The 19,770-nt window shown below is 50.6% G+C and overlaps 1 protein-coding gene across 1 annotated transcript in view; it reads right to left on the bottom strand.

Moving 5' to 3' along the window:
• CRACR2A (calcium release activated channel regulator 2A) overlaps positions 1-19,770 on the bottom strand; it is an 89,801-nt gene that overhangs the window by 42,531 nt on the left and 27,500 nt on the right. The window contains exons 6-8 of the mRNA XM_004717646.2: positions 17,177-17,272; positions 15,164-15,351; positions 2,269-2,340 (exon numbers count right to left, since the gene is read on the bottom strand). Of these exons, the coding sequence (XP_004717703.1) occupies positions 2,269-2,340; positions 15,164-15,351; positions 17,177-17,272 (356 nt within the window). The remainder of the gene's footprint in view (positions 1-2,268; positions 2,341-15,163; positions 15,352-17,176; positions 17,273-19,770) is intronic.

Genomic DNA, 19,770 nt, shown 5'->3' with positions numbered 1-19,770 from the left:
TTAAAGTACCCAGACTAACACAGGAAGGGAGGGCACAGTAGTGGTCCAGTCTCCTCAATGCAGCGCAGCCATGTACGGATTCCCATCACCGGATGGACCCTTCCCTTAGTGATCCTCGCATGGCAAAGGAACAGATGCTGGGCCAGTCTGAGGCCTCATCCCAAGGGATTCTTTCGGCAATTCACCTCGAACACCCCACCCCACCACCCACTGCCATCAAGTCAACTCCAACTCTGAGTGACCCTATCGGGCAGAGTAGGATTGGCTTGCATTTCTGAGGTTCAAATCTATGCTGGGGCAGGCAGACTCATCTTTCCCCACCGAGTGGCTGGTGCACCACTTAATCCACTACACCAGTAGGGGTCCCGAAACAATAGCCCCGTCTTACGAAAAATCCACAGGGATATGCTGAGGTTGCTTTGGGCCAGCACCCTGCTCCAGAGCCCGGGTTCCTGACTGAGTGCCCGGACATGCCTTACATTTGCTTCCATAGCAGCGCCCTCCTCGTCCTTGTCCCAGCCTCTGCCCTGATTCCACTACCATCCTCCCCAACATTGCCACATCCCAATGCCCTCCTAGTCCCCACCCCACGCTGGCCCGAAGGCCTCGGTCACTGCTGTGACTTCCCTGGAGGAAAGAGTCTGCTTTGAAGGTCTTCCCCGCTGTCTCCCTGGGGCTTTCATCCCTCGGAGCCTGGTAAACACGAGCACCCAGAAAGGCTGCAAGCTTGAATGCGAGCCTCCCATAAAAAAGACCCACACGTGTTTGTAAAGTGTAGGGGCTGTCATTCTCTGTTCATTCGCTTTGAACCTACCCTCTTACATCTTTTTCTAAGAGAGAAAAAGGAGGGGGGATATCCCACAGAAACAAAAAGTGTGTTCTCTTCCTTCCAAAAAGACTTCCTGAGAATCAAGACCTCTCAAATGGATCAGAACTGGGCCACCTCAGCAGCCCCTTCTCTCTCTCACCATCTCCAGAGGGAGGCCTGCTGGAAGCACATCCGGAGGGGGGTGAATCGGAAGGGCATTCAGTGGGAGGCACTTTTCACTTGGGTAGCCTCACAGATGCTTGGTGCGGTGACCTTAGCTTGCTTTAGAAAACCAAACAAAGTGAAACTTCCTTACAGACCTGGAATGTGATTCAAAGCCACTTTGTGGTTTTTAAAGTCAGAACTCATAGTCCTGTTTCCTCACCATCAGCCAAAAGGTGTTTCAGAGGCAGGAGATACCAGAACACAGAAAAGTCCATCTTGCCCCTCCCCTCTCCTGGCCAGGCCCTGCCACCTGGGTGGGTTAGTTGGTTGGTTGGCTGGCTGGTTGGCTAGTTGGTTGGCTGGTTGGATGACTGGCTGGTTGGCTGGCTGGCTGGTTGTATGGCTGGTTGTTGGCTGGTTGGCTGGCTGGTTGACTGGCTAGTTGGTTGGCTGGTTGGCTGGCTGGTTCATCGACTGGCTGGTTGGCTGGTTCGTTGACTGGCTGCTTGGCTGGTTCATTGACTGGCTAGTTGGCTGACTGGTTAACTGGTTGGCTGGCTGTTTGACTGGTTGGCTGTTTGATTGGTTGGTTGGCTGGTTGGCTGGGTGGTTGGTTGACTGGTTGATTGCCTGGTTGGTTGACTGGCTAGTTGGCTGGCTGGCTGGTTGGCTTACTAGTTGGTTTGAACTTTACATGCATGGCAGTAAGGTTTAGAAGGCTAAAGATCATCCTTTCTCAGTGCTTTCTTTGTGATTCATGGACTCCTTCCACAGACAACAACAGAATGTAACACAGTAAGAAGGACCAGCCAAAATCGGGTGTGAGTTCTGACTCCATCAGTGGGTAGCTGCATCACTTCTGGTCAATGACTTAATTTCTCTAATATTAATTTCCTCATTTGTTAGTTTCCTGTCCACAATTGCCCTACTTGCCTGCCAGTTTTTTTGGAGATGAAAAATGTTCTAAATATGTCTGGCCTTGACAAGACACTCAGTAAAGTTAGTCCCCATCCTCTTGCTACCACTCCCCCAACAAGCCAAGGACCTGAGAAGGGCCCAAGGATGAATGAAGCAGAGCACACAGTAAAGAGAGGGAGGTGACAGGGACATGAACGGAGCAAACATCATGGCGGGGGTAGAGCTCAGGGGTCCAGACAGCAAGTGGGGCACTCTGGGGAACGAAGGTCTCTTTCCAGTAATGTGGTAGGGAAGACAAAAGACACCTCAGATTGGGCCCTCCATGCTGAGGCATCTGGGATGCATGCTCACAAATACCCCCAGGTAGACTGACGCACCTCAGGAAATCCAGTTGCTTCAGGAGCCCAGACTTCTCTCGCTGCAGATTCTCCTTCACACGGTACACTTCCCTGCAAGGGAGGTAAGCACAGCAGTTGTGAGTGACAGGGAGGGGAGGGAACTACCAGGATGTGAAGTGAACTTCCTGATCAGCTGCCCTGCATTGGGCACAGAAGGACTTAGGGACAGCGGGCCATCATCTAGAGAATACTTAGTATGTGCAGGTTTTCCTATCCACCATCTTGGTAACCTCATAGAGAGGAGTTGGGAAAGGAAGGGAAGAGATAAAACAGGAATTGGGTGATTTTAGGAAAGGAGGGGGTGGTGGTGTTACAGACATTTACAGACAATGACAGTCCAAGGGGGTAGATAGCTCTCCAAAGATTAGAGGCAGACCACTTGGCTACCCTGGGGTGCTAACTGAAACCTCTCTTCCCAAATTCTCCTCATTCCATCACCACTGTGTCATACTGCCACCTGCACCATTTCCCCAGGCACCAAATGATCCTACCTTACCCAGACTTCAAGTGAGTGGTAGTCAATGCTCTCCTCCAGCCTGATCTTCAAGGATGTGAGTAGAACTTCACACACACACACACACACACACACACACACACACACACACACCCCCCACCCCCACCCCCAAGGTGCTGATTGTGGAAGAATCTCTCCCCCGTCTCCAATTCCCCCTCAATGTCCAAAATATCTTTGCAGTTATCTGGAATGTTCAATGTTAGGCATTCCTTTCTTTGACTTGTGCTGTTAGGTACCATCAAGTTGGTTCCCACTCATAGCGACCCTGTGTACAACAAAATGAAATGCTATCCAGTGCTGTGCCTGCTCACAATGGTTATGTTTGAGCCCATTGTTGCAACCACTGTGTCAGCCCCTCTTGTTGATGTTCTTTCTCGTGATCACTGCCCCTCTACTTTCCCACTCATGCCGTCCCTTTCCAGAAACTAGACTCCTGATAAGATGTCCAATCACACGTTTCTTTGACTGAGGATGACTTATCTCTGGCGCCAGCTCAGAGGCTTGGTGTATCATATGTACACACTCATTGAGATCATGCTGTGAACATGTGATCATAGCAAGAATTTTGAGGAAGGGGAGAGAGAAGTAGAGAGAACCTTATGGGCGGTTAGCCTGGGAGTCAGCCTGTGTCGTCTCTGTTTACATCTGTATCCTCAACAATGTGCTCAGCATGGGGCTTGTTATGGAATGAATTGTGTGCCCTCAGGTACATATCAGGCCAGGACCCTCCATTTTGTGATCTGATGTAATTATCTTCTTGTGTTACAAAGTGTAACCTCTACCCTGTTGATGATGTGCGGTTTGTGTCAATGACGCTAAAGACACAGGATGTAATCTAGAGGACCAGGTTGTCCCTTGAGTCTATTTCTTTTGAGATACAAAAGAGATTAAACAAGCGAGCAGAGAAGAGGAGGCTATACCTCCAAGGGAAAAAGGGTAGGAGTGAAGTGCACCCTTGGACCCGCCTCCCAGCTCTGAGAACCTCCAGACCCAGGGGGAAAGTGCTACTAAGTCACATGGAGACCTCCAGAGAAGGCTGGGGCCAATGTAGACCCTCCTTCTAAACCAGGAGCCAACAGAGAGAAAGCCTGCCTCATGAGTTGGCACCCTGCAGGTGGATGTCAAGCCCACAAACATGCGAGCGAATAAATGTATGTTTGTTAAAGCCACTTATGGGAGGTCTAGACCACTGAGGCAGGGCTGTCGTCAACATACAGTCCAAGGAAGGAAGGAAGGAAGGAAGGAAGGAAGGAAGGAAGGAAGGAAGGAAGAAGAGGGGAAAGGCAAGAAAGAGGAAGGAGAGAAAAAGTAATTCGGACAGAAGAAAGGACAGAAGGGGAGGTGCCCTGCACCACAGCGAGAAGAAAGGAAAGAGACCAAGCAGGATTGTGGTGACATTGGAAAGCTTACTTAATTAAGCATACTTAATTTCCTAATTCTGCCATGATCCTCCCCCTGCATTTTGCATCATGATTTAGAAAAAAATCAAATCGCCCCTGACTGCAAAAGTCCCACATGCCCAACCACAGCCCCGCTTGCACCTCGCAGGGAGCATCTCCCAGCCAACAGCAGCCGCACTTACTGTGGCCTGTTGGGGCGGCTGGGGTAGCATGCCCACTAGGCCGGCCGAGGAGGGTCACCCCTGTGCCACCTCCTCAGTGAATTTACAGAGCTGGCAAAACCCCATGCCAGCACACCGGGTCTGTAGGACTCCCCCACCAAGCTGATAATAACCTGCTTCGTTAAGAGGTATCTGTGTGGTTTTCTCTTCCCCATACCAAATAATTAAAAAGTCCATTTGCAACCATCGCGGACTAAATCAAATTCTCAGTTCACCTCAGAAAATCCTAATGAAGCAACAAAACTTCTCTGGCTCCTGTGGAGCTGCAAACTCCTAACATTTTATTACCAATTATATTTCATTTCAACTTCAGGGAAAACAATGTATTTCCCATTATCCAAACCAGGCTCCCAAAGCCCTGCTGACAACTCTGCTCTGATTGGTACTCCATGAGCGGGGCCGCCTGGCTCTGATACTGGGGGTTGCCTGTGCCCAGCTTTAGGGTTCCTCTGACTCAACGCCGGGCGGGCTTCTCTTGAGGGGCAGACAGCTTCTCCCTTGGTACTGGAAACTGCTCATTGGTTACCAAATATCCAGGTTCTCACAGGGTGTTGACTGAGTAGGCAATTCCTGCATAAGAAAGTGACCCGGTATTCCTGGACCCTACCGATCAACATGGAAGCAGTCACTGGAGGTAGACCAGCACTCGCACTCACACAAATACGCTGTTGCTACGTGCTGGTGCATCATTTCCAACTCGCGAAGCTCCATGCGACAGAGCACCACTGCCCCATAAGGTTAACTTGACTGCCATTGTGGTAGTTACATAATCTGGTGCCAACTTGAGACTATTAAGAGTGAAGGGGTAGGTAGAGTTTAACCTGTCAATCAGGTCACTGCTTGATGACCTCCTTTGGAGGCGCTGTGGAGATAAATGGCTCCCTGGAGGTGAGACACACACATTCTCTGCTTCGTATTCCTGATGACAAGACACATGGAGCTACTCTACAGCCCTGGAGCTGGCGGAGCCACGTGGAGACCCCTACCAGCCCTGAGATGCTTCCACCACCACTGGATCCTCAAGACTTTCCACCCCCTGCCTGTGATCTTTCTTCCTGTGACCTTTCTTCCTGCATGCAGTGTCATTGCATGTGCTGCATGTGTCTGAAGAATTTATAGACTGGTAACAGACATATGGGCTGATATCAGATTTATGGACTTAACCTGGACCAGGCTGGGGTGTTTTCTTAATGTACAATTGCTCTTTACTATAAAGTTATCTCGTACACACATATCCGTGTCTCTGGCTTTGTTCCTCTAGTCTACCCAGACTAACACAGCCATCTTCATGGAAACAAGGCACAGGTCTTTCTTCCCCAGAGCTGCAGGGGGATGACCTTTCAGTCAGCAGCTAAGTGTGCTTCAGGTCGTTGTGCCACCAGGGCTCTGTGTATGAGCACTTACACACACGTGTGACGTGCTGATACAGAGCCACCCCAAACACTGCCGTTGAGCCGATGCTGACCCGTAGCGGCCCTAGAGAGAGGGTAGAACTGCCTGTTGGTTTCCAGGCTGTGACTCTGTGGGAACAGAAAGCCTTGTCTTTCTCCGGCAGAGCAGCTGGGGTTGCTAACCACCGACCTTGAGGTCAACGGCCCAACACATGTGTATTTGGATAAATAGATATCTCTCCGGAAAAAAGTTCCTATGAATATATGCGGTGATAAGCATTTTTGTGTTGACCAAAAGAGAAGCACTTCTGGAAAAAATGACTTCGCCAAACCAACCAACCAACCAACCAAAAACCACGGTGAAGACAACGGAAAGACAAGCTACCAACAGAGAAAATATTTGTAAAACACATTTCTTTTATCCTTATCTCTCCTTCACTTTTCGTCACTCTGCCCTCGGTGTGCTCCATCACACTCGCAAATACATCCACAGCAAAGAGCCGCACGTTCTCCGTGAAACTCACACCCGCATCCGCGCGCATGCGCCCACTCGCCCGGCCCCACCTGCTCAGCCTGCGCCAGGGTCTTTCCAAGCTTCTCCTACGAAGACCACAGCTAGCGCAGGAGCGCATCCGACCACGGCCTGTACCTCTGTTGTTAGCAACTTGACACATTAGATAAGAGTCTTTGGGAGTGTGTTGGTCTGGGCAGACTAGAGAAACAAATGCATAGACACTCATATGTGTATAGGAAAGAGCTTCATATACAAGAGCAGTTGAATATTGAGAAAACATCCCAACCCAGTCCAGATCAAGTCCATAAGTCTGATATTAGCCCCTGTGTCCAATTCCAATCTATAAAGTCCTCGTCAGACTCACATGCAATGTGAGTAACACATGCAATGACGCCAAATGCAGGCCAGTGGGTAGGAAGTCTTGAGGATCCAGTGGTGTTGTAAGTATCTCAGCGTTGGCAGGGGTCTCCACGTGGTTCTTCCAGCTCAGGTCACTAGCATAGTTACATGTGTCTTGTCAGCTGCAATGTCTCCCAAGGAGTGAGCAGAAAGAGAGTGTCTCCCGCCTCCAAGGAGGAAGACAGGAGTTTCCAGAATCCTCAGGAGAAGCCCATTCCCACACAGAGACCTCATTGTCTATCACCTGATTGACAGGCTAGAATCCACCCCTACACTCTTAATCTTCTCAAATGGACAATTATATAACTACCACAAGGAACAATGAGTGCATCTCACTGAAGGAGGACAACTCAGTAACGAAGGGTAAGAATATATGCATATCGTGAAGAATGTCAATGAGCTGCGCACGCAGACACTTGAATTGTGTATGTTTTTGTGGTGTTTAGTCCCAACAAAAGGACCCCTGGTGGCAAAGGGGGTTATACAGTGGACTGCTAATCTCAATATTAGCAGTTCAAAACCGCCCGCTTCTCCTTGAGGAAAAGACAAGGCCTTCTACTTTCAGAAAGAGCTACAGTCTTGGAAACCCACAGGGACAGTTCTGTTCTGTTCTAAAGGGTCATGTGGCAGTTACATAAGCTCCTGCCAACTGAGTGAAGGGGTGGAGTCTACCCTGTCAATCAGGTCACAGCTTGATGACCTCATTTGGAGGTGCAGAGGAGATAAATAGCTCACTGGAGGCTAGAACCAGTTACTCTCTGCTTCATATTCCTGCTGACAAGACACATGAAGCTATGTTGATGGATCCAGAGGCCTGGAGCTGGAGGAGCCATGTGGAGATCCACACCAGCGCTGAGATGCTTCCATTGCCACTGGATCCACAAGACTTTCTACTCACTGGCCTGTGATCTTCCTGTACTTGGCATCATTGCACATGTTGGATGAGTCTGAAGAGGAATTTACAGACTAGTATCGGGCATATGGGCTAATATCAGACTTATGGACTTGCTCTGGACTAGGCTGGGATGTTTTCTTAATATATAATTACTCTTTATATAAAGTTCTTTCCTATACACATATGAGAATCCATGGGTTTGTTTCTCTAGTCAGCCCAGACTGAGTTAGTAAGACAGCATCAGTGTTATGCTTTAGGGTATTAATAAACACATTATAAAGATTAGAAATCAATAACAGGATATTGAAACAAGGAGGAACGTATAAAAGTATGAGCTGATACTGGCAGGATTAGTAAGGAGATGATAGCTTCATGAGACTCCCAGTTAGAATACATAGAACTTGGCAGGTGATCAGAGGAGTACCATTGGTTTCCCAAAGCTCAGAACCAGTTAGAAGTAGGAGGCTGTGGGCCTAGTCATCTAAAGGGCCTCACAGACTGAAGGAGGAAGTTGAAGGTACACAGAAAGCATTAGCCCAAACAAGGCTCCAGGAATTACAGGAATACTGATGGAAATGTTTCAATTCAATTCAGTTCACACTAAGCTGATGAAGCCCTGAGAGCACTCACTAGTCTACACCAAGAAATTTGGAAGACAGCAACCTGGCTAAGAGCTCCACATTTGTACCCATTCCAAAGAACAATGACCCCACTCCTGGTATCAATTGTGTAAGGCAGGGTTCTCAATTGTGTTAGGCAGGTTTATGCATATCTCATATATATATATGAGGATAGGTTTATATAGTGAGAAGGGATATAAAAGCTAATTAGTCTACACAGTAGTACAAAGGGTTCAATTCAACTCACTTCCCTGGGACAGTTAATATACTGGAAGCCCTTCAACTCACAGGGGCTGCCAGGTCCAAGGTGAAGGAAGTAGACAGCAGAGTCCTCCCTGGGGCAAGGCAAGCAGAGTCTGCCCATGGGAAGCAGGCAGCAGGGTGCATCACCAACAGTCAGTAGCTCGGGAGCTTAGCAAAGCAGGCCTGGAGGGGATATTGAACAGGATCCACCAGCCCAAAGCTCAAGTGATGTATGTGCCAGCAGCATGGCGAAGAGGTCCTGAAGGAGCCTCAAGCTACAGTGACCCAATCCATGGGTTGGGCTAGCCCACAGGTAATGTTGCTCACAGGTTGAGGCAGAGAACTAGCCAAAGCAGCAGCAGGCATGCTCCAGCACACTCCAGCATGCTCCCACCACCAGAGAGCAAGACAGAGGGGTACAGGCCATGCTGATCTATTTATCTCTTTGCCCTCCAATCAAATTGCAACCTGATTAATTCCACATGTTCCTATTGGCCTGGTTGGCACAATAAACCTAAATAAACAGGTCACTATGGGTCAGAATCAACTCAGTGGCGGTGAGTGAGTCTCAAGAACAGCAAAAGAAAATACATGGCATGAAAAAGACAATAGTAGAGCAACCAAGGGGGGAGATGAACCAAACTCCCTAGCACTCTGGGGAAGGTAAACAACAGAGACAGTGAAAAGATCAATGGTTGTCAAGGCTTTAGGGGTAGAGGAGAGATGAGCAGGTGGAACACAGGCCCTTTCAGAACCCTGAATCTACTCCAGGATGGACTGTAATGATTGACATGGGCCATGTATTTGTCAAGACCAGGGAACTGTGCCATAGACTATATCCGGAGCCCATTGCAGCCCATGGGTTCTAGTTCATAAGAATGTGCCAGTACTGGTTCATCCCTTGGAACAAACATATCATATGAATGCAAGGTGCTAACAATGGGGGCAACAATTTTTCTGCGAGCCCAAAAGTGCGCTACAAAATCATCCCTTTCCAAAAAAACACACTTGAGTATTTGGGTAGTTCACCTTGTGAGCCATTCAAATTGGAGAGCTGAAGTCTTTAATTCGGTCATCTGTGAACTAAAACGGGGTGACAAATACACCAGCCAGTGTTTGGAGTAGCAGTTGGTGAGCAGTACACGGTTGCCTTTCGGAAACTGCTTCTGGTGCTCATGGGAGAGCTGCGATATGGAACACCACCCAACATGTGCGGCCAGGTGAAGATCACAAGCCCAACGCGGGAGAGCCTGCCTGGCGGGCGACTGTTGTGAGAAACAACAACGACCACCTCAATACGTGTACATGGACTCACATATACGAGGGGGCTTGAAAACGTGTGTGGAGAATTGAATCAAAAGAGAATGGAATTTTCCCATCAACTTCTTAATTTCTTTAAACAATGATTCAAAGCAGCTTTATTTGTCCAAACCCCAATTTGGGGGGGGAGGGGCGGGATCCAGCTGCCTATCTACAGGTGACTGAATAAACACATGACGATACATGTGCTAATGACACGCATGGCTGCGACCCATCCTTTGGATGAATCTCAGAACGAAGAAAAACCCAGACAACACAACCGTATATACTGCGTGTCTCCGTTTAGATACAAAATTCTGTTACTGTTGCTCAGTGCTGTTGAATCGGTTTTGCCCCGGAGTGTCCCCATGTGACCGAGTCAAACATGCCTCCTGAGCTGAAACCGTCATGGGCAGGAGCCCGAGGGGTGCCATGGGTAACAGGTCGGGCTGCTAACTGCAAGGCCGCCTGTTCAACCTGCCAACCACTCTGCTTTCTCACTCTTGGAGAGAGCTGAGGCTGTCTGCTCTGTCGCGATTTAGGGTTCCCTCATGGAACAGTTGTATGCTGTCCTATAGGGTCACTAGGAATCAAGGTTGACTCCGTGGGGGTGGTGGGTTTCATCTTTAGGGAGGCAGACCACCAGTTCTTTCTCTGGTCCCACACACTTTTTGCAGCCTCTTCCTATAGACCATATCCCTGGAAGGCCCCACAAGAAACTGACTGGTGGCCCTTATGTTGGTGGGGGTCCACTCAGGGCCACGGGGGAAGGTACGTCCCCTTTTCAGTATATAACCTTATCATAAATGAATATTCAAAATTCAAGTTAAAATTTTAAAATAAATAAAGAGATGCTGCCTGTTGGCTGACCTTCATCTTTCTATTTTCTCTCCCTACTCGATAGTCCTTTCTTTATCTCATTATAAAATCCAGTTCTCCTTCCTGGAGCAACATTGGTGAAGAGGAGAGTTGATTTCTGCTCATTCACACATCTAGCTAGTAAGTGTATACATCTGTTCACCTCTGAACTCTGTCCTCTCTCTACCATGGCTTGGATGAAACATCAGCAGCAAGATAACTAAGCATGTGCGGTGGGCGGGGCACAGAAATGCATGCCGGGAACGAGGTCCACCCCGATGTTCTGGCACTTACGAGCTCTGTGGCTTTGGGCCAGTCACTACACCTCTCTGAGCCTCCCTTCCATCGTTAATAAAATGAAGGAGCTGTATTAGCGCAGCGAGTCGGACATCGCCATTCTAGTCTACAGAATTTGGCCCCTGGGATCCTTGGGCAGGACACATTGTCTTGAGCTCCAGCCAGCTTTCTGGCTGCTTAAAACAGTGCAAGCTTCTCGGAAATAAGTCAGGAAGGTTCCAGAGTCATATTGCTCCCCTTCTCCCAGCCCCACTTTCCCCATCTCAATTCCCGGTCCCTGGAGATTACGCCTCTGACTTGGTTAATTAAGATCAGACTTCAGAGCGATTCTAATCCTCTGCTGTGAGTTGGTGCTCCAGCAGTGGGTGTTTATGGCCATTTGCTGCATGAATGCTTGCACCTTGAGATGTTTGCTGCTTTCGGAAGTGGATTGAATTCTAAGAGCCCGGATCTTCAATTCTGTTGGTAGAGTTAAACGCCTGTGTCTCGTTGACCTGCTCTCCAGGAGGAGGAAGTGATTTCGCTCGCGTACAGTGAAATACACTGTCCTTCTGCACTGGTCTGAAAGACCAGCAGTTCGAGGCCCACCAGCCGCTCCACAGGATAAGATCAGTCCTCCTCTCCTTTCACGATTTACAGTCTCAGAAACCCAGCGACGGGGTTGTTATTCTCTGTCCTAGTCTGGTCCACACTCAGCAGAGGGTAATCTCTTGTGACACTGAATGCAAGAATGCTGTCATTCATGGTGCTTTTATAAAAAGACCAGGAATCTTCATTTTAGCTACCCTTGATAGGACCTTGGGTTATCAGGTTACAGCATTGAAATATATCAATTTATTAAAAAGAAATTGATTCTTTTATTAAAAACTAGAATGGAAGGGCTTGGTTTGGTTTGAGTTTCAATCAACTACTTTCATACCTTTTTAAATTGGTTTTTTTAGCTGGGTGAATCTTCATCGGGTAAAGTTCCAAATCCAAACTCATTCCCTCCTTGCATCCTAGGCAACCATGACATCACCCATGAGCCAGCCAGGCACCGCAGTGTGACTCCGTCCTGCAGACCAGGACTCTGTTAGAAGTCAAACAGAGTGCATGGCTTTCACTCTTCTGCAAGGGGACTTACACATACTCCTATGTAAAGCATGGAGGGGCCCAGGTGGTATAATGATTACAAAGTGGGCTGCTAGACACAAGGCCAGCAGTTCGAAGCTACCGCCCGCTCTGCAGGAGAGAGATGGGTCCTTCTGTTCCCATAATGAGTGACCATCTTGGAAACCCACAGGGGCATTCTGCTCTGCCCTACAGGTTCGCTGTGGGTCAGACTCGACTTGATGGCAGTGAGTTGAGTTGGGTCATTCATTAAAGCACTGAGCGTCACATGGGTAAGACTGTCTTTCCTGAAAGCAGACTTTCCCCGATACCTGGCACAAAGTTGAGCACTTTGAAAGAAAAAAATGAGCAAATGAAGGAATACAACACGTATGAGCAAGTAAATAAATGAATGAATGAGTGAATGCTGGCCAGTCCTCCTCTTCTGTATAGTTTCTCGAGGGAATAAGAGAAAAATATTTGGAAGCCCAAGATAGGGTAAGAGTGTCACATCCAGAAGATATACAGGACTCCTACAACTCAACAATAAAAGACAAACAACCCAATTTAAGGGGGGGAAAGGCAAAGAAGTTAAACAGACATTTCTCCCAAGTATACAAATGACCAATAAGCACATGGCAAGACGCTCAACATCACTCAGAACCAAACTCCCTGCATCGCATCCATTCTGACACATAGCAGCCCTATAGGGCCGGCTGAACTGCCCTTGTGCAAGAATGTAACTCTTTATGGGAATACAAAGCTGTGTCTTTCTCCTGCAGAGAAGCTGGTGGTTTTGAACTGCTGACTGAGGTTAGCAGCCCAATGTGTAACACTAAACCTCTTCCAAAAACCAAACTCCCTGCTGTCAGATTGATGCCAATTCATCAAGACCTTTGGGGGCAGAGTAGAACTGCCCCTGTGGGTTTCTGAGGCTGTAACCCCTGGGAGTAAAAAACCCCATCGTTCCCCCTTGAAGCAGCTAGTGGTTTGAACTACTGAACTTGCAGTTAGCAGCCCGATGCATAACCACTACACCATCAAATACAAATCAATGAGATATGCCACTTCTCACCCACTAGGGGTGGCTATTATTTTTAAAAGGAGAAGAAAAGTAAAATACAAGAGTTAATGGGAAAGTGGAGGAATTCGAATCCTCGTATATTTCTTGTGGGGATACAAAATGATACAGACATGGCGGAAAACTGTTTGGCAGTCTTTCAAAACGTTAAGCATAGCATTATCTTATGATACAGCAATTCCACTCCGGGGCATATGCCCCAGAGAGAGACTGCAACAGACATACCAATGTTCATTGCATCCAAGGAGGGCAATAACTCAGGAGTCCACCAGCAGGTGCACGGATAAAGGAAATGCACCATAACCACATAATGGAGTGTGACTCAACTATCAAGAAATATAAAATCCTGAGAGATGCTACGACCTGGATGCACTTGAAAACATGATGCTGCGTGAAAGGGGACGGACATAAAAGGAGAAATACTGCTGATCACAGACTGTCTGGAGCCGGCGAAGCTGGATGGCCTGAAAATGACTGTCCTGAGATCATCTTGAAAGCCTTAAACAGGAAGCCCCCTTGACCTCTTCTTAAAACCATACCACAGTGTAGCTTAATTAGTCAAGAATGGCTGCCTTGAGCGTTGTGCTCTTTCAAGACCTATATCTATGGGATGTCCTGGACGGCAGCACCTAGAAAGGTTAGCTAAGACCCTTGGGTGGCAGTGAACTCATGTGAATGGGGCCTCCTCTTCTGAGGAGGCTGGGGACGGTCACCCAACTCAAAGAATGCCATCAGTGCCCCTGAATTGTATATGCAGTACGTGGTGAGTTGGTGTGTGCTTTGCCATGTATTCTCGACAGCAAAATAAAATGAAAAAGAAAAAACCACCTTGCAAATGGCCATCTAGGCACAACTATTGGCCTCGACTCATCTAGCATAAAAGAGAAAGAAGGAAATCAGATACTCAAAGAAGCTATTCTACAGGATTGACAGTCTACTTGAACCATGACCTTATCTACTCTACAACCATCAGAATTAGATGGTACCTAGTACTACTATTCAATGCAGGGCCACAATAGAGTGTGCTGGTGCTCCAAGCCTAATATTCTCAAGGCTGGTCTCAGTGACTCCCCTAGATTAGGGTCTACAGGCACCCCTTGACCCTGCCTCAGGTTTGTCACTGTCTAGCAAGGTGAACCCAACAGCCGGGGACCAGGAGCAGTACACTGGGAAACCCTTCCCCAAAGGACATGGCTTTTTGCCGGCTGGGCCCCCAGTCTAATCAGAGGAAGACCCATCAAATAAAGGGGCAGGTAGAGAGCTGGAATGAAGGGAAGGGTCCACTGGCCTGTAAGAGATCTGCCAAATCCAATGCAGGTCTTAAAGCCGTCCCCACTTCTCTCTAGTCTAAGTGACTCGTCTACAGTAGTCAGGCCTGCTCCCCCAGCCTTTGCTCAGAGACCACTCAATGTTTGTGCGTTGATCGATGCCTTCCTGATCAGACAAACGGCAGCTCTGTCATGGAAGAAGGACAACTAGAATGCTCCTTAGGGGCAAAGATGGCCAGACTTCTTGTCACATACTTGGGACACGCGGTCAGGAGAGATCAGTCCCTGGAGAAGGACATCAGGCTTGGTACAGTAGGCCAGCCGAAAAAAATAAACTCAGAGGAAGCCCCTGAGTGTGACAGACTGACGCGGTGGCTGCAGCACTGGGCTCAAACAGAACCATGGTGAGGCTGGCGCGGGACCGGGGCGGAGGGGCATTCTGTTGTGCTCGTGGTCATTCGGGGTCAGAATTGACTGGACAGCACCCAGCAACAGCAGCACTTTTCCGAGGACAGACACTGTATCATTCATGTCGATCCCGTGCCGTGCTAGGCAGCATAGAGCCCTGCTCAGGACATGGGTGCTCTAGAAAGCCAGAAGAGTGGAATCGTAGGAGAGGGTTGGAAGAAGTTTCAGAGAGCGGTTGGCCCCGAGTCCCCATGGGGCCCCGAGTCCCCATTCCCTAGGCAGGAGGCAGGGTCTCCCACCGTGAGCGGGGATGCAGGCCGCCACAGAGGAGGGCGCAGGAGGACCCAGAAGGAATGCTCCAGAAAGACCCCACTCACATCTCCTTCTCCTGGTGCAGTCTGCAGGCATCCTGTTGGAGGCTCTCCAGCTGCCGCTGAGTGGCCTGCAGCTCGCGGGTGGTCTGCTCCAGCTCCAGGGCCAGCTCCTGATTGGTGAGCTTCAGCTTGGTGTTCTCAGTCTTGGTCTCCTGCTTGTCGCTGTGCAGAGAGGTGCACTGGCCCTCCAGCTGCAGGGGAGGTAGGGGACGGGGAAGAGAGGGTGGTGGTGAGCAATTGCCACCCACCAGGCTGGCCCACCTGGCCTCGCCTTGCCTTTCCAACTGGTGGGCAGCGCCCCCCCAGTGCTTTCAAGCCTCATCCTGTCCCCCAGTCCTCACATACTAACTTCAACAGCAAGGAGGAGCTTGGGGCACATCTGGTCTCTCCACTAGCTCCACACTGGGCCACTAACCAGCCCAGGGTGCGCAGCGGCATCCAGGGACCCCCAGCAGAGGAAGTCCCACAGCCCACTGTGCCTTTCATTTCAAAGTCAAAACGCTTTTGAGCTCTACCCCAGCTCCCTCCTGCTGTCCTGGAAGCCCACTTCTTTTCCTGGCCCTTTGTGGAGACGGAGCACAGCTGCGGAGCTTTGGTCATCACAGCCCCTTCTCAGGCTTGATTCCTGAGCGTGAACTCCTTGACTGCATCGTCTTCTCTCGGTGGAATAAGCTCCTTATTCTCCGGGTCCTTTAACCCACAGGGGCTTCTGGGGGGAGCCAGGAACCCTGGGCATTCTTTGGGAAATGGGACAATCAGGTCAAACGGAACGCCTCTCTTCCTCGTGCCCCCAAAGCAGCGGGAACAAACGCACACAAACGGGTGGCAGTTGGACCACATCAGCCTCTCCTGGCGGGCGATTGTGCCTGATGGCCTTTCTAAGCCTCTCACCGGAGGAAGAGCCAAAGCAAGACAAATGTGTCGTCATAAGTTTAATCTGATGAATGTGGCCAGGCAGGGGAGGAGGAAGCCACAACACGGAATTTTGTGTGAGTCTCAAGAGGTCCCTGTGTAATCAGGCAAGCATGCCGTAATTAAATCGAGTGGCAATCATTCATTTGAAGGATAAATCTAATTGGTAACAGCGTGATGCATACTAGGGAGGAAAAGAAGAGGCAGCAAGGTGTGGCTGTAGAAGGGGTGGGGGCGGGGAAGGCAAGCTGGCAGTTCCTGGGGTTTGATTCAGCTTGCTGCAGAAGCAAAGAGCCCCCAATGCACAGCTTGAGCCGCAGCAGGAGTGCAGCAGGGGCGTGTCTCCACATGGGGTGTCGCGTGTCTTCAAGCATATTTTCATGCGTTGCTAACAATAGTCCTCTCCTTGCAAAGGGAAGCAATGTGTCTGGGTCTGTCCAGGGGTGGGTTCCAGCAGGGACGGTGATGTCCTGGCCCCTCTTCCCAGTGAGCCCTTACTCTGCAGAGGAGGCCTCTGTGCAAGACGCTTGCCCAAGTGACCCATCTCCCTGGGGAATTGACCTGACTTCCCTGCCACAGTGGGCCCTGCACCGTGTACCCCCTGGGGGCTCGGGTGTATCAGATAAGCAGGCCGCTGCTTGTGCCATCTGCAGGGTGTGGGAAAGCTCTTGAAGGAGACTCAGGAACCTGCCCAGGATGGACAAATGAACCTCTGAAGATTCTCTATCTGTAGCCATCCTGAAGGAGAGGCACGTGTAGCCTTTCTCAGAATCTCAGTGACTGCACGATGTCCTGTCAGCCCTGGGACCTCTCTCCTTCCTTCTACAGGACGTGAGACACATATCCACGGGTCGGCAGGCTGGGGGCTCCTGCGTGTAAAGTGTAGGAAACTGTCTGCATATGTCCGTTGGGGGTGTTTTTTGGCAACTTTCCCAAGCTCACCTCTGGCATTGAAGAATTAGAGGAGGCTACCTCGGGGCCACGTGTGCCTTCGAATGCTCTCTTGCGTACAGCAAAGCGGATCTTCTTGGGTTAGCAAAGAATGCTGCAGCGAGCACCAGAGAAGAGACGAGAAAGACCGTGAGCACGCAGCCAAAGGCATACCCTTTTCTGTTTCAGGATGAGCTGGTCCACTTCCTGCTCCTTAGACGAGAGTCTCTGCTGCAGCTCCTGACTGAGCGCCTTGAACCGTTCTGTGTCCTGCCGGGCCGGAAAGGGGACTCGTGAAGCCCAAATGTCCCTGAGCTGGAGATTTCCCCCTCACATGAAACCAGCCTCCCAGCAGAGATCCAGGACAACTCGTCACCATCCCAGGGCCTCGGAAGAGAGGCCCGAGCCCACAGCATCGCGGGCCTTCAACGGCCACCCGGCCTGCCTGCAAACAGGGAGACCTGACGCAGACTGAGTTCACACACTGTCCTCCACTCAAAGGAGGTGGTGCTGCTAAGGGTGGGGGTGGTGGGGGCAGGGGTGTGGGGGAGAGCGGGGGGCAACTGGACAGGGAAACGGATTTGAGGCCAAATCTCTGGCCTGTGTTTTCTCATCTAAAAACTGGAAGACAGGATGGGGTTGGTGGGGTAGGGGGTGACCTCTGTGATCCCTTCCATCTGGAATATTCCGCCCCATGTTGGATGCTGTCATTTCACCCCTTCACCTCCCTTAAATGCTCTCAAACCACAGAGAGACTACTTCTTCCTCTTGAGGGTCTGAGCCCCCACCTGCCACTGCAAATTTTCCCACTGAGCTTGAGGGTCCCCCAGTCCTGGTTTCTCCCCTCCAGAAACACCCCTTCCTTGAGAGTGCCTGCTCCAGAGCTGGGTCGCTGAGGGCCTGACTGCAGGCATGACAGGAGTTGCCCGGAGGAGGAGGGGAGAGTGGTTGGTGCCAGGATGCAGGACTCCCCCCAGAGCTAGGTTTAGCTTCAAGGGCCCTGAGCCGGGGGCCTGGGCATTGGCCGTGCCCAGACAGCTAGCTGGCGGGGTGTCCAGGACAAGCCCCCTATTCTTCTGGATTTCCTTTCCTTTGTCCACAGAGCTGAAACGGAAACACCCGCTCCTGCCTCCCTGGGGCTACCAGCCGCCAGGTGTGCAGTTTGAAACCACCAGGCGCTCTGAAGGAAAAAGACAGGGCTTTTCACTCCCATGGAGGGAGCGTCTGGGGAACCCCCAGGGACAGTTCTAGCCTGTCCGACAGGGCCGGTCCTTGTGAGCCGGGGAGTTTGGGTTTCCATCTCCTTGAAGGGGTCCTGGTGGTACCACAGGGAAGCACTCAGCAGCGAACCCAGTGGTGGCCTTAAGGCTTCACCTCCTGGCCTTTCGGGGGTGGAGGTAGGGGGATGGAAGGCCTTACAACTCGCTCTCCTGACCGCTCCAGCTTTGGAGCCCCTGGGAGCAGTTCTGCTCTGACCGCCAGGGTCGCTGTGAGTCAGTATTGATTCTGTGGCACACAGCACCGGGCCCCCAGCCCCACAGCACACCCCTGCCTGAAGGGGGAATGGCGATGCCACACAGGAGACAAGCACAAACTATGCTCACCTCTCTAGAACTCCCCTGGGCTTCCTGTTGGCATGGAGTGCCCCTTTCCCAAAGGGGCAGCCTGCTGCCGATGCTACCCTCCGGGGGCAGCTCTGTGTGGTTAGCGCATCTGGCAGGCAGCTGCGTAGCTGCAGCAGAACACAGAGGCCGCTGGACACCTGGGCTTAATGTGCAGCTCTCTCCTTTGGCTCATCTTCCGAAGAGGCTACCTGGTCCCTTTGTATGTTTCCAGGCAGATCCGGGGGGGCTGTGACTGCCACTGTACCCCATGCCATGCCGAGGGGAGCTCTGACCAGGCAGCCCCACCGCTTGGCATGTTGGTCGCCAGGACTCTGCACTATTCAAGGTGCACAATGTCAGCATGTGGAGTGGTTCTAGAACCCCAGTGCTCGCCTGGCATCGTCACCAGGGGCCCCTGGGGGGTCTTGCTGGCTGTGCCAGGGTGTGGCATCGGGGGAAGGGTCCAGTTCCCTGGAGGAGTCCTCGGGGAGGGAAAATGGGGGCAAAGAAGGCCGGCTGCTCAGTAAGTCCACCCAGACGACCATCAGAAGGAAAACTTGACAAACCACGCCCCCCAAGTCAGCTGTGGAAAACCCCAGGTATGCAGTTCTACTCCCTCCCCAGGAGTCTCCTCCGTGAGTCGGGTCCACTCAGCAGCCACGGCTTTGGTTTATTGTGCTAGATACAGGGGTCCTCAACAGGGGCCAGTTCACTGTCCCTCAGACCCTTTGGAGGGCCGGACTATAGTTTAAAAAAACTATGAAAAATTCCTATGCACACTGCACATATCTTATTTTGAAGTAAAAAACAAAACGGGGCAAAAACACCCAACGGGTCAGATAAATGTCTTCAGTGGGCCGCATGTGGCCCGTGGGCCATAGTTTGAGGACCCCTGTGCCAGAACATGAGGCTGCGGGTCACAAAGTACTTTCTGGACAATGATGCCCACCACTGAACACAGAGCCAGCATCCAGACCCTGATCAGAGGGACCAGGCTCTCCCATGATGGCCCGGTAGGTCATCCACACTCCTCACTGCATTCCCAGTCAGACAGCTGAGTATATGAAAGCTTAAGAGCACTGTCTACTACATCCTTACAGTGTCCCGGTGGACGCCGGAAGCCTAAATGTACATCCAAGCTTTAAAGGCACCAGGACGTGGGAA

Source organism: Echinops telfairi, unplaced genomic scaffold (assembly GCF_000313985.2).
Source record: "Echinops telfairi isolate 266 unplaced genomic scaffold, ASM31398v2 ScPeMD7_7479;HRSCAF=8517, whole genome shotgun sequence".
Lineage (NCBI taxonomy): Eukaryota > Metazoa > Chordata > Mammalia > Afrosoricida > Tenrecidae > Echinops > Echinops telfairi.
Note: the sequence above shows the minus strand (reverse complement) of the source record. Positions and strands in the feature narration are given on the sequence as shown.